Here is a 14,020-nt window from a genome sequence, read left to right on the forward strand (position 1 = left end):
GATAAACAATATAAGTAATAGATAAATATTATATTCTATCTAATAATAGTTTAAACTTTTTAATAAAATGGCCACACACTTCTGCACAATATTCATGCGAAGATTATAATTTCGAAGCACAACCCAAAAAAAAAAAAATTACGTGTTTGGCCATGAAAAAGAATTAGACTTGCATGTGAGGGAAGCGCGTTGACAATATAATTAAGTAAATAACAATATGTTCTATCTATCGACTTAAACTTTAGCACTTCCCAATTTCAGAATTCATCGTCAACCAGAAACTAAAAATTATTGTCAATCTTCACTTAGAGAATTAAGACAATTTTAAATGTATGCTCTCAAGAAACCAAAAGGAAAGGTCGATCCAGATTTACAAACATGACATACAATTCAAAGTTGTGCAAACGAAAGAGAACAAAAGTCCCATAGCACAAAAGAAATGGAGGGTTAAAAGAAAACAAAGAACACATACATAAATATATAGATATATATCCTATCTGTTAGCAGTAATACTAGTAGCAGCAGTAGAAGTTCTGATTATACTGGAAATTAAACCAACTAAATATGTCACTCAGCCTGCGAAAATTACTTTGAAAACACAAACTAAAAAAAAAAAAAAAAAAAAAAAAAGCACCTTTATAATTTCCTTCATGCTTTTCATTTACCAGGATGATCCTCCTCCTCCGCCCAACATTCCATTCCAAAATCCATTAGATTGATCAGGTGCTTGCCCTCTATTTTCTTCAAACTGATCATTAGCCGTTGAAACATTAATCTTCAAATCATCCATAGGGAAAAACAATTTTGCCCCATGAGCAGTCTCTTGATGATCAGCTCCTCCATACCCATTTTCAAACCCATCCAAAGAAAAATTAAGGCTACTAGGCTTCAAATCATGCAAATTAGGAAGCCCAGTTGATGATGAGTACAAATTATTTGGCATAAATGAAGATGTGGAATTAGGGTTCATTAAGGGTAAGGCCATAAACTCAGAAAAGTTGCTAAAATTGCTAGCAGCAGTAGTAGTAGTAGTAGTAGTGGGAATTGGATTATAAGTCAAATTTAGGTCATGTGGGTCGTTAATTATTTTAGGGTTTGCGAGATCTGAAAGAAGTTTTTTGGATGATGATGATGACGTGGAAGAACTATTAGATGAAGAAGAATTGTTGTTATTATTATTAGATCTTTTGTTTTTTCTGGAACCACCACCAACGGGGACATTTCTTAAAGAACCCCCTTCAGTCCAGTACCTTCTACAAGTCTTGCAAAAATACCTTGGCTGAGAGAGACTATAATTGTTGTAGTAACAGAATTTTGTATTTGTAGAATTGCATCTTGGACAATTTATTGCTTGTTCCTTTTGTGGTCTTGGCTTTCGTTGATCTGGCACTACCTTTGAGGGTTCCACACCTTTCACTACTCCTATGCCCTGTATGTTTAAAGAGGCAATTAAAAAAAAAGACAAGAAATTAAAGCAACATAGACTAGATGATCAGAAGGAAAAAGTGAGCAATACCAAACAAAACAAATGGGAACAACAAAACAAATTAAAGTGATAACTAGTGCTGTACACTTTCAGGCAGAAGTAGAAGAAGCGGAAAAAAACAAATGAAACTGGCTTTTGAGGCAACTTTATTGGAAGGTGGAAAAAATAAAAAGGTGATATGAAAGATCACCATCAAAAGGATGCATGGCACCTAATTAACACCATATCGTGATATTGAAAGATTATTTAGATGAATAAAATAGAAATTAACCTAGAAAATCCAAACCCTAGAAAGATGTTATGATGATAGAGTGGAAGTGTTTGAAAGAAAACATGGTAACTTTACCTGTGGCCACTGAGAAGTATCCATATGAGCAAAGAAAAAGCGGAGACGAAAAAATAAAGCAAATGGGAAAGAAGAGTCGCCAGGCAGATGATGAAAACAACCCACTTTCTAACACATGAAGCTGGTCCTAAAGCAAGAAAAAAAGAGCCACTTAAAGATGTCTCTTTGGCGGTTCCATATATCGGTTAGCTACATAGAATAACATTCATAAAAATTAACGTGGAGTGATAAGTACCTCTTCATTTTTTATCAGAGCTTTTATATTCGAATTTTAAGAATAGAAAAGATTCAAATGTACCTTTAAAATATTTAAAATTTATGAGTTAATACATTTTTCATTAATAGTTTAGCTCATATACGTGTTTACCTTTCAATAGTTGATTCAAATGTTTTTAATTTAACCAGAGCTCCAACTAATCTAATTAGTTGATTAATACTTTCTCCGTCTCAAATTATCTGTCATGATTTTAAAGTAAGATGTCTCAAATTATTTATAAAACTTCAAGAAAACATTAATTATTTTTCCATTTTACCCTTAATATAATAGCTGTTCTTGAAGATTATAAATACATTAATTATGAAGAGATGAAATATAAATAGAAAAAATATTCAATAAAAAAGATTTTCGATCCCTTGTAAATGTGAATTGAATGAATAAACGGATGAAGTCAAGAAATAATTCAAGTATTCAACTAACAGTTCAAACCAAGAATAAGAAATGGAAGAACGAAAGTCGTATAGGTCCATAACAACTCAATGGCTAAAAAGTAAAAAAGATACATCAAAGTTGTTTTGATGATCATAATCTTATTACTTCAATCCGAAATTCAATAGCTTAAGACGTAAATAAGGATAAAATAGTAAAAAATAAAAATACCTTAATTAGTATTTTCTTAAGGGACGTGTAAAAGAGAAACACGAAGTAAACGAAGAAGATAAAATATAACCCTAACGTATGCGAAATTGACAAAAATATGCCTTTCGTTGACACCATCTTTTGAAAAATTAATGATCCTTCCTTCTCAAAGTATATTCTCTTCTTTCTTTAGTTCAATTCGACACGGTTAATTTTAGGAGTAAACTAAATATGATTATGTTGCTTGTATAAAAAAAAAAAAAAAAAAACTTTAGTATAAAATATGATTACATTGCTTTTATAAAAAGAAAAACTTTAGCATATAAGACCTAAAATTAAACCAATTGTATTTCATAATGGCAAATTTAAGAGATTATGAGTATATTCTTTCTCGAATGCGATGGATCGTCATAATAATTTTTTGTATTGTAAATTATGACTATAAAGTCCAAGTGCAGTTCATGATTCGACCATTAAATAATGAAAAACTTTAAGATCTTTCACATTTTTTCCAACTCAGATCGTCAGCTTGTCTATGTTTTCTTAGCTCCATATCCAAAGGGTGAGGCATCGAATTGATATCTTCTCAAAAAAGATATTGCTTTTTCCTCAAACTCCATTTCTTTGTTTCGTTCGTTAAATGCTACGTACATGATTATTTTCAGAAGTAAAATGTATGAAACATAAATAGACTAAGTAGGCGTTTGGCCATGAAAAGCAAATACTTTTCACTTTATTTGGAATTTTAGTAAGCGTATGGCCATAGAAATTAAAAACGTTTTCACTTTTTTTGAAATTTTGGAGTTGGAGTTGTGTTTAGCGATAGTTTTTGCAAATAATATTTTTTGTTGAAATGAACTTGTTTTGGTTGGGAAAAAAGGCGAAAAACTTGAAAAACAAGTTTTTTCCATGGCCAAACGCTAATTTCTGAAAAAAGTGGGAAAAAAAAACCGAAAAAAAGTGAATAATTCTTATGGCCAAACGGGTCACTTGGAGTTGAAGATTGAGTTCTGGTTATAGTTTTTGCAAAGAATATTCAGTTGTTTGAATGTAGTGAAAGTGCAAAAAGTGAAAACAAAGGTTTTAGGTGTTTTTCAAATTTTAAATACAACTTCAAGTTGTATTTGAAATTTTCATGGCTAAGCATTGATTTTTAAATAAAGTGAAATAATTTTCGGGAAAAAAGTGAAAATTCTCATGGCCTAACGGGTCCTAAGTATTTCTTACAAAAAGAAAAGAAAAAATAGCATGCAACTTATTGCATTTTGAGGTTACTTTTTTCTCATCATTTGGAAATCGCTGAAAATGTTCGAATATTACAAGAATACAACATATCATCTTTAAAGATGAAACAAAGACATTGCATTTGAAACAAACTAACAAGCAGTACTAATTAGATATAGTAACGGAGCTAAAAAGTTTAAATAAAGATATTCAAGAATTAGAAAAAATATTGAGAAAAATATTGAGATAATTGACAAAAGCACACCTCAAGTATTACTTTTTTGTGAGTTCCTATCTGAACTATGTGCTTGCGTTTCCTACCTAAACGTAACTATCACCAACTATTTATCAAAACACACCTCGACTAGTATTTGATGGTGCGTGGTGTACATTCTCGTTTTTTGTTATTAAAAATTGTGCTAAACGACACTACACGGGGATAATTATAAGAATTAATTGGAAAATTAAAAAATATTAAGAGATAATCGTCAAAAACACATCTGAAGTATTATTTTTTTTGCGAGTTTCCAGCACCATCAAATACTAGTCGAGATGTGCTTTGATAAATAGTTGGTGATAGTTCATGTAGGAAATGCAAACATTTGATAGTTGGGATGTGTTTTCATAAATAGTTGGTGATAGTTCGGGTAGGAAACGCAACACTTGATAGTTCAGGTGTGTTTTGATAAATAATTGGTGATAGTTCAGGTAAAAACACAAACACCTGATAGTTTATTTAGAAAAATCACAAAAAAAAAAAAAATACTTGAGTTATGTTTTTTTACCATTATCTCAAAAATGTTATATATGAAAGTTTTTTCATATAAGGAAATTCATTAATATATATATATATATAATAAGACTAATTTTTATCTTATTTATATAGTGTAATTTCCAAAGAAAAGGATTCAATTAAACTCATACTTACCTTTAGCTCTGACCAGATATGATCCGTTATGAAGTGCTAGTGTTTTACAAAATTCTACTACAGTAAAAGAGTGGGTAAAAGTATTTGGATCGTCGACATGTAGGCAATTTGGTCCTTTTACCTTTTGCTCATCTCTTATACACTCTATTCAAGTTTGTATTTTTTCATGTGGACCCCACGTCCCCTGCTCTTACAAAACCATTTCTCACCTCTGCATATTTCAACCACCTATTTAATATGCAAAAAATTTCTCTATATAAACTATTGAAATTAGTGGCGGAGTCAAGATTTTTCACCAGGAGGTTCAAAAATATAAAAGAGTAAGAAACGAAGAAGCCAAGGGGGCTCAACATCTACTATTTATACATAAAAAATAATTTTAACCTTGTGTATACATGATAATTTTTCGCCGAAGCAGGTTCGGGTGAATACCCTGACCACCACTTAGCTCCGCCCCTGGTTGAAACCATTGTTTACCCCGAAATCGGATAAGTCAATTGAATTTGTAAGCGGGTATAGGATATGTGCTTGGATCTTGATATGTACGGAATAAAGAAAATGTATGTGCGAGGGTTCTTCGATGAAGTGGCTAGTGATGGCGATTCGTTTGCGAATATGAGTGTTTATGAGCAATATAAAACAATTGGCAGATTGAATGCAATATAAACTTGAGTAGGACGGCCTTGGCCGAATCAGAATTTAAGAGAAAGATTGTATATATGGGCTTTTCTATTACGAAGTGTTCTTAAAAAGCATGAAACCTACAGGAGCTAACCTTTTTATAGTGTTGCCCCCACGTGGGCTTCGTACAACGTGTTCTAATAAAATAGTAGCAAAGACAAGGAGGTGGGATTGGGACCGACCGCGCCGTCCGACACACGCTTGGTAGGTAGTTGGTCATGACGGGCGCCATTGGCGCGTGGTCCCATATATTCGGACCAACGGTCGCTGGACAACAATATACGGGATAACGGCCACGGCGCTCGAGCGGGACTTGGCCGTATAAAACTCGTTTCACTCCGATACGTCCCGGAACTAAAAAACGGGGTAACATCCGATATATTTCTACTCCTTCTCTATCTCCGTTTTTGGACCATGTCGGTTTTCACCGTATACGGATAGCCCTCACTTCTCGTCATGCCGATCCATCGGAATAACGGGGAGTGAATAACTTTTGAAACCGGTGATTCGGCCGGCTCGTTCTTATTTCGCACACCAATACGTAACGCCTCCCCTTTTTGGCCACGTGTCTTTCCTCGAATGGTCGGCTCCGTCAACCGCCTTTGACAGTTTTCGAGTCGCTTCTCATTGGCGGGCGCGGGCGAAATCGATTGGGTCGTGGTCCCCTATATAAGGCCCTTACCCCTTCATTCTACCAACGGTTCGTTCTTCTTCAACCCTCCTTGTTCTCGCGTTCTTTCGTCTTCCCCCATAAACAATCGTCTTCTCATTTGACGGGATCCACCGCTTCATATTGTCACGCACCTCACTCTTAGGGTGTGATGGGCACCACGGAAGAGCGAACGGACTCTTACTACGTACTAAATTTTTTTTTTTTTTTCTTTTGCTTGTTCTTTCTTTCTCTTCCACTCTCCTCCACTAAAAGATGACCACATATATTTATATATATGAGAAGCAGTGCACGTTTCACTCCTTTTTTTTCTGCAGAATTTTCTTTTCTTTTCTTGACTTTTCTTTTATTTTCTTCAAATTTCCAAAGATGACTAATCCTTTCTTTGTCTCTTTTCCCCCTCTTTTCGGCATCCTTTTCCAAGAGATTTCTTGATTACTCGTGAAATGACCATTTTGCTACTCCTTCTCTATCCATTTTGTCCGTTTTGGACCATTTTGCGAATTTCTCTTCTTGCCCCTAGCCTTTCTTAATATTTCCGTCCAATAATATTCATAAATAATATTCATAACCTCGTTCATTAAAATTATTTTAGAACATAGTCTTGTCCTTAACTTTTCACCATTGCCTCACAATATCCGAACGTAAAATACGGGCTATAACATCCTCCCCCTTTTAGAACATTCGTCCTCGAATGTTCAACTAACCTTATGGGTGCCATAATATTTCGGAGGGTTCCTTTTTATAAATGCTCTTTCCTTTTATGCCCGCTTTATCCTTGCTTAGCTTTTCCTTATAATCGAACTCCTCGACTTTTTCATGAGTCCTTGTTCGATATCATGGGTTTTCTAATTTCTTTACCCTTGTCTTTCTCGGACCATCTCCTTTCCTTTCACCATCACACTTGGGGACCATGTTTGAGTCGCAATCTTTACTTAACGATCCAATCTTGCTTGTATGCTATTCCTTTATCCTCGGGTCTATCTCTTAATATACTCATTGTTACTTCGTTTCTACTTTTCTCCCAAGTATTCTTGCGACACACAGTTTTTTTTATACTGGATTCCAAGTTAATAGATTTCCTTTTCGGTACTCGATAGCGTTGCGATTCCTTTTTAGGTCTAAATATAATATGGTCTCCCCCTTTTTGAGCTCCTTATATACTAACCGCCTTCGAGTACCTTCCTTTCTCTTGCTATTTCTTCATACGGGTCCTACGGCTCGTGAACTATTCCTTTTTAACACATAGATCTCGTCCTTTCTTAGATCACCCTCTCGGATCGATTCTTCCATGCCTATGGTAACCATACTAGTATGGTCGTTACATTTATTCCTTCCTATATCTTTCGAGGCCCAAATCTTATTATATCGTCGCTAAGCCTAATCTTAATCATTCTTGTTCTCTTTGTTTTCCACTAACACACTCTCTTTCCTTCCCAATTATCACCACATTAGACCCTCGCCTTAGTCCATAACAAAATAATGACAGCTTTCCTTGTAGCACTTATACCGTCCACTTTCTTCACTTGGGCTTCGATTCCCTCACTTGACTAATGCCTTCCTTACCGTAGCGCGGTTCTTTGGGACTCCCTTGTCCACCGCAATCATATGGAATATCTGCACACTCCATGTATATACATATTCATTCACTAACCCACAAAATACTTTCAAACATTGTTCAAGCCTATCCAACTTTCCGGGTTATGATACACTTTTTTGTCTCTTCACCGAGCTAGTCCGCTGACCTCTCTTTCTAGCCATTCCATACACTCGGTTTTCCTTAGGTTACTCTAATCTCTCATTCGTCCCTTATACTTAAATTCATGGAATTTCTTTCCAAAGACCCATCCTCCCACGCCTTAAGACGCTTAACCTCGAAACTCATTCGGTGCTTAATGCTTAGTTTAATCGGTCCACTTTCTCATATGACCTTTATTACCCGATTTTAAGCCTTTGATCGAAGCCTCACGAGACTCCCGAAACATTTTCGTAATACGTCCTTTCTTTTATATTTACCGTTTTACCCTTTTCTCTTCTCGATATTCACTTTAGCACGCGCATGTCTATTTCTGTCGGCTCCCGCTCCAAACGAACAAATATATCGGTCCCGGTCTTACCTCTTTCAACTTCCATATCATCATTCGCCTCTTTCAAGATACGAGGCGCTGCCGAAATCAACGATGAGTATAAGGAATCTTACTCCCCGTGCCTTGGCTTTATCACACGGTCTAATGACGTCAACCATTCCTAGATGCCCCCGCGGCCTCCTGTTTATAAATGTGGCCAGGCTTCACACCATAAACAAGGACTCTACGGACACGACTTTAGGTCCTGCTACAATTTGTCACACCCCGATCTCACTAGGGTGTGATGGGCACCCGACAAGGGAGCGAGCGAACCCGGACTCTTACTACGTACTAAATTTTTTTTTTTTCTTTTTGCTTGTTCTTTCTTTCTCTCCACTCTCCTCCACTAAAAGATGACCACATATATTTATATATATGACCTTGCAAGCATGTGAGGGCACATGCCCTCTCTCTTCTTCTTTTTTTCTCTAGAATTTTCTTTTCTTTTCTTGACTTTTCTTTTATTTTCTTCAAATTTCCAAAAGATGACTAATCCTTTCTTTGTCTCTTTTCCCCTCTTTTCGATTACCGAGGCCTTTTCAAGAGATTTCTTGATTACTCGTGAAATGACCATTTTGCCCCTCGACTTTCTCAATATTACCATTTTGTCCACGACCTTCCGCATTATTTCCACGGCCCATTTTGCGAATTTCTCTTCTTGCCCCTAGCCTTTCTTAATATTTCCGTCCAATAATATTCATAAATAATATTCATAACCAACTCGTTCATTAAAATTATTTTAGAACATAGTCTTGTCCTTAACTTTTCACCATTGCCTCACAATATCCGAACGTACGAAATACGGGCTATAACACATATTTTGTGAAAAAAGAATCGATTTTGCCTTCATTTTCTCAAGCGTTTTGGTTCGAGCGTATATACCTACCTCGCCGGTTCTTCACTTTCCTCAAAATCCCCTTTCTTTCATCCCAAGATGTCGAATCTACCCCATGATGCTCCACCGATCACCGGGCTCATTTTCCCTTCGAGGAGCTCGCGGCTTCGATATTATGCTAGTTCGATTTTAACAAGGATCTCGATCGACAAGCCGTCCTCTTTGGACGGGGGATACGATGTGAGGCGATACCGCTCGCCGATTACGAGAAAACTCGATGTAGTCCGGGCCGGCTAACGGATGGGACACCCGCCCGGTTAGAACACCCGGGCTCGGATGAATCTATCAACGATCACCGAAGGATTCTTGTTCGTATATACCTACCCTTTTACCCTCGAAATCGATCCCCGATTGATCGGTCATTCTTGATATGTGCCGGACCTATGGTGTGACTTTGGCACGAATCGGCCGATCGTTTGGAGGGTCATTGCGTGTCTCCGATTATTATGACAACAACGCCGAGGAGGATTTCTGACATCTTGACCTTACTCCCGAGGGTCTTCTCGTAATAAAACTTGTCAAGCGCAGCCGGAACCCTTTCTTCTCGAAGATGGACGAAGACCGGGACAGGGGCTGGTTAGAGCGATATGTCCGAGTGAAAACCGAGGACATCATCCCCGCCGACTACATGCCCTTCCCGGAGAAATGGAATGATAAGCGTAAGTTCGAATCTTTGGGCAGTCGTTTTTACTCATTTAGTCATTCTTTTTTGCCCTTCTTCGATCTCGTTGCCTTATTGCTTTCTCTCTGCTTTTGTTTAGCCAACGGATACGTTCCTCCCGTTATTCGCGATGCGGCGAATGGGTCCTTTGCTTGTTCCTCTGCCCGAAAGGCCACCCTTATGAGAATCGAACATGGGCTCACCTGTCTCGTGGCCGGTGGGTGGCGCAAAACCATGGTAATATTTTTATTGCCTTTCATGTTTTGTTGTGTTTTCCACTGCCCGTGGCCCTTTGAATTCGCAACCTTCGCTACTGCTTTTGCCTTTCAGGTTTGCCCAAGGGCTCGGTGGCCTCGAGGCCTGAATCGGGAACCGCTTATCTGCCACCTCCATCCGAGTTTGACACGGCGGGTTCTTCCCGTGTTCTTGACGATGCTTTAAAAGAAAAAGGACTTAGAAAAGTCGCCGACACCAAAAAGGAAGAAGGCAAGGAGCGTTGCCCGGCCTTCAAGGGAAGAGGCCGAGCCCGACATCATCGTTCGGAGAGTCAGCTCGGTCCCCTCCGTGGCCCCAATACCGGAGGAGGCGGTCTCCGTTCCGCCCCTTCCTTCTATCGAAGGTCCGTTTGTTCCTGCTCCACATTCAGGTGCGGAAGAAATTCTTTCACCGGTTCCTCTTCGGTCGATTGACTTTGTCGACATTTCAGGCGAAACTTCTTCGGAAGATACTCCCCTGCAAAGGAAAAGATCCGGAGAAGCGATTAACAACGAGGCGGTAAAGGGCGACTACGAACCGGAGATCGAAGCCCCTACGGGCGTTCGTCGGATCTCCGGGTATGAGCTTTGCGCGTGACAGCGGAGCCCCCTGCCGCTTTGTCAGTGAAAATATTGAGGCTGCTCCAAGTTCATCCACCCCGGCCCTGCGTGTGGATGATTTTGACGATATGTTCTTGGGGACTCCTCCCGCCACTTGCGAAGCAGCGGGCTTCGGTCATCTTCCTATTCCTCGGGCCACGAGACCGGCCGATCGGGCCTCCGAGTCTGGCGCCAGGGACAGTTTGATGAACATTTTCCCGGCCCGGCGTGGAGCCAAGGAGAACCGATCGGCGGTAGTCACCGTCCCCCGGGGCGTAGCTTCTTATCTCGTCACGGTGGGCGTGGCGAGGCTATTTACGTTCCCCTCATCTCAGATTCGGACAGACGCAAAATGACCGGAGTCTCTTGGCAGTGCCTTATTAACGAGGGTATGCATGCGGGCAACCGGGTAAGATTTTTAGCCACTTTTGCTCATTTTATTCTCAGAATGCCATCCTTTCTTCGCCTAAGTTTTTCGGTTTGTTTCATCCGCAGAGCGTGGTGCTGGTCAATGAGGCCTTCACCCGTGCCCAACATGAGATAGACGATCTTCGGGGCCAACTCGATGCCCAGGGCCGAGACGATAAAACACCTTATTCGGGAGAAGGAGGGAGAATCGCCGGGCGGCCGTCTCTGGCCAACCTTCGCCCCGAGCTTGATGCGGTCAAGGAGGAAAACCGTCGTTTGAAGAGTGATCTGGCTGCCATGACCGATTATAATCGGAACCTCGAGGCCGACAAGATCGCTCTTAGCCGGGATAAAACCCAATTCTCTGTGCGGTTGGATGAACTCGAGGCCACGGTTTCCCAACGAGGGGAGCCGGATTCGGTGAAGGGATGCTACGGGTTTGTCCGAGAGGAACCGGCGGCTCGAGTCGAGCTGCTTTGTTCAAAGAGCGCGAGAGGGTATTCGAGAAAAAGCGAGGAGCGGGCCGGATGCGAGAGGTATTAAAACTGACCTCGAGGGGGCGATTAAAGCTAATGACAGCCTTAAGGCCGAGCTGGATGCGGCCAACCATATGAGAGATGACCTCGAGAGAAACCGGGCTCATTTGGAAGCCAAACTGACCAAGGCTGAGGCCGATTTGGAGGAATCTTGGAAGAGAGTGGAGGCGGCCGAGACTCACCGCATTGTCGGCGAGTACGAGAAGTGGAAAGTCTCGGCGTCTCACCACTCGAAAGTTGAGCACGGCATCGAGGATCTTCCGGCCCTGATACTTGAAGCCAAAGGAATCGAGGAGAAGGCTAACCGTGCTCTCGGGTCCGAGTCAGACGACTCCGAGCGGACAGAGTCCGAACATTCATCCTCCTCCAGTCATGCCGGATAGTGTAGGGCCAGTACTTTGGCGTCTATCTTTTTATTTTTTGTCTTCATGGGACTTTTTTTTTTTTTTCTTTTGATGTAAAGAACATCCGTTGTATAAATGAAAAGTGCATTTTTCCTGCTTCTTCGTTCGAATGTTTGTCATTATTTTTGCTGCGATCGTTGGTCCGTTTTCGGGACAAGGTGACTCGTGGTCATTGATTCATCATGCCCGTTTGGATGTTGTCCGATCCTTCGAGGGTTCGGTTGTCTCCGAATTTCGAGGACCGTTTTATTAGAGTCGACATTTTTCTTCGGCTCTATTTCAGGGCCGGTGTCTTTTCAGCCTTGGCTAACAAAGTAGCGACCCCGTTTGGGGGTCTTATCGAGTTTTTGGTCGATTGCCTTTGCTATCTTGTAGAGTACAATTTAACAGGAAGTTGCTAACTTTGACAGCTTTTGACAACTTTGCTTTTGTAAAACGTTTGTACATATGAGAGTTTTGACTCTTTCTTCTTTTGCCGTAGCAAGTGTAAAAATGGGACATGATTCATTATGATCGTTTGGTCCTTACATTGGAGGCTATGGCCGGTGACCGGGCCTTATTTTGCCGTAGCGAATTTTGGATGGGACACGATTCATTATGATCGTTTGGTCCTTACATCGAAGGCTATGGCCGGTAGCCGGGCCTTTGTTTTGCCGTAGCAAATGTTGGGTCTTCCCGTCTACTTTGATCGGTGTCATCTTCGGTGTGGGCATGGTACTCCCCCAGCACTGATCCGAGCTTTGAGGCCGGGTGAGTGCTGTTATTTTCTTCCTCGGAAGGCGCTGCACTGGGTATCCGGGTGAGTGCTCGTTATGCCCTTTATACTTGTTCAGTAACACGTTGTACTTGTTGCCTCGTTAAAAACCTTGTCGGAAAACCCTTTTTGGGACAAAACCGTACTAAGGAAAAGAGTGCAACACGTGCTTTCAGGCCTAGACTCTATTTTCCATCTGTTCTCGACTTCCTGCAAATGAGAAAGGTTAATGAGAGGATACGGGCCATACCTTAGCAGTAGTATCTCTTTAGATGAGCCACGTTCCAGTTGTTGCGCAGACGTTGCCCGTCCATTGACTCTAACTGGTACGATCCTTTGCCCGTTACACCGGTTACCTTGTATGGGCCCTCCCAGTTCGGACCTAGCTTCCCTTCGTTGGGGTTCTTGGTGTGCAAGGTAACCTTTCGAAGCACTAAGTCCCCAACTCGGAAATGTCGAAAGCTCGATCTCCGGTTGTAGTATCTTTCCATTCTCTGTTTTTGGGCCGCTATGCGGATAGACGCGCATTCGCGTAGCTCATCCGCGAGGTCAAGCTTCACAGCCATGGCTTTCTCGTTCGACTCCCCGGTGGTATACCTGAAACGGAGAGTCGGTTCACCGACTTCTACGGGGATAAGGGCTTCAGCCCCGTAAACCAACGAGAATGGAGTTTCACCGGTGCTCGATTTGGATGTGGTTCGTAAGCCCACAAAGCACCTCCGGCAATACGTCTCTCCAATGGTGCTTCGATGCTTCAAGTCTTTTCCTCAGATTTTGGATTATTGTTTTGTTCGTGGATTCTGCTTGTCCGTTCGCGCATGGGTGATACGGGGTTGATACGATTTTCTTGATCTTCAAACCTTCGAGGAAACTGTTGATCTTGCTGCCCATGAACTGAGGGCCGTTATCACAAGTTATCTCGGATGCCGAAACGGCGATGATGTGATCCCATATGAAGTTGATGACTTCTTTTTCTCGATATTTTCAAAGGCCTGCGCTTCAACCCACTTAGAGAAATAGTCAGTCATAAACAAAATAAAACGGGCCTTACCTGGTGCCCGTGGTAACGGGCCCACGATGTCCATTCCCCATTTCATGAAAGGCCAGGGTGAGACCACCGAGTGCAGTAACTCCCCGGGCTGGTGAATCATCGGGGCGTGTTTCTGGCACCCGTCACACTTTCGGACGAAA

At 40.9% G+C, this 14,020-nt stretch overlaps 1 protein-coding gene across 3 annotated transcripts; it reads right to left on the reverse strand.

Annotated features, from left to right (window-relative positions):
• Positions 1-447: 447 nt before the first annotated feature.
• LOC132056389 (dof zinc finger protein DOF4.6-like) lies at positions 448-1,988 on the reverse strand. 3 transcript variants are annotated; one of them, XM_059448556.1, is made up of 2 exons: positions 1,833-1,988; positions 448-1,429 (listed from the first exon to the last, which is right to left on the reverse strand). In XM_059448556.1, the coding sequence occupies exons 1-2, from the start codon at positions 1,854-1,856 to the stop codon at positions 662-664; spliced, it is 792 nt and encodes a 263-aa protein (XP_059304539.1). In that variant the 5' UTR covers positions 1,857-1,988; the 3' UTR covers positions 448-661. The 3 variants fall into 3 exon arrangements, with proteins under 3 accessions (XP_059304539.1, XP_059304540.1, XP_059304538.1); XM_059448557.1 differs by lacking the exon at positions 1,833-1,988 and adding an exon at positions 1,677-1,787; XM_059448555.1 differs by lacking the exon at positions 1,833-1,988 and adding an exon at positions 1,572-1,704.
• Positions 1,989-14,020: the final 12,032 nt, after the last annotated feature.

This window comes from Lycium ferocissimum, chromosome 5, assembly GCF_029784015.1.
Source record: "Lycium ferocissimum isolate CSIRO_LF1 chromosome 5, AGI_CSIRO_Lferr_CH_V1, whole genome shotgun sequence".
Classification (NCBI taxonomy): domain Eukaryota; kingdom Viridiplantae; phylum Streptophyta; class Magnoliopsida; order Solanales; family Solanaceae; genus Lycium; species Lycium ferocissimum.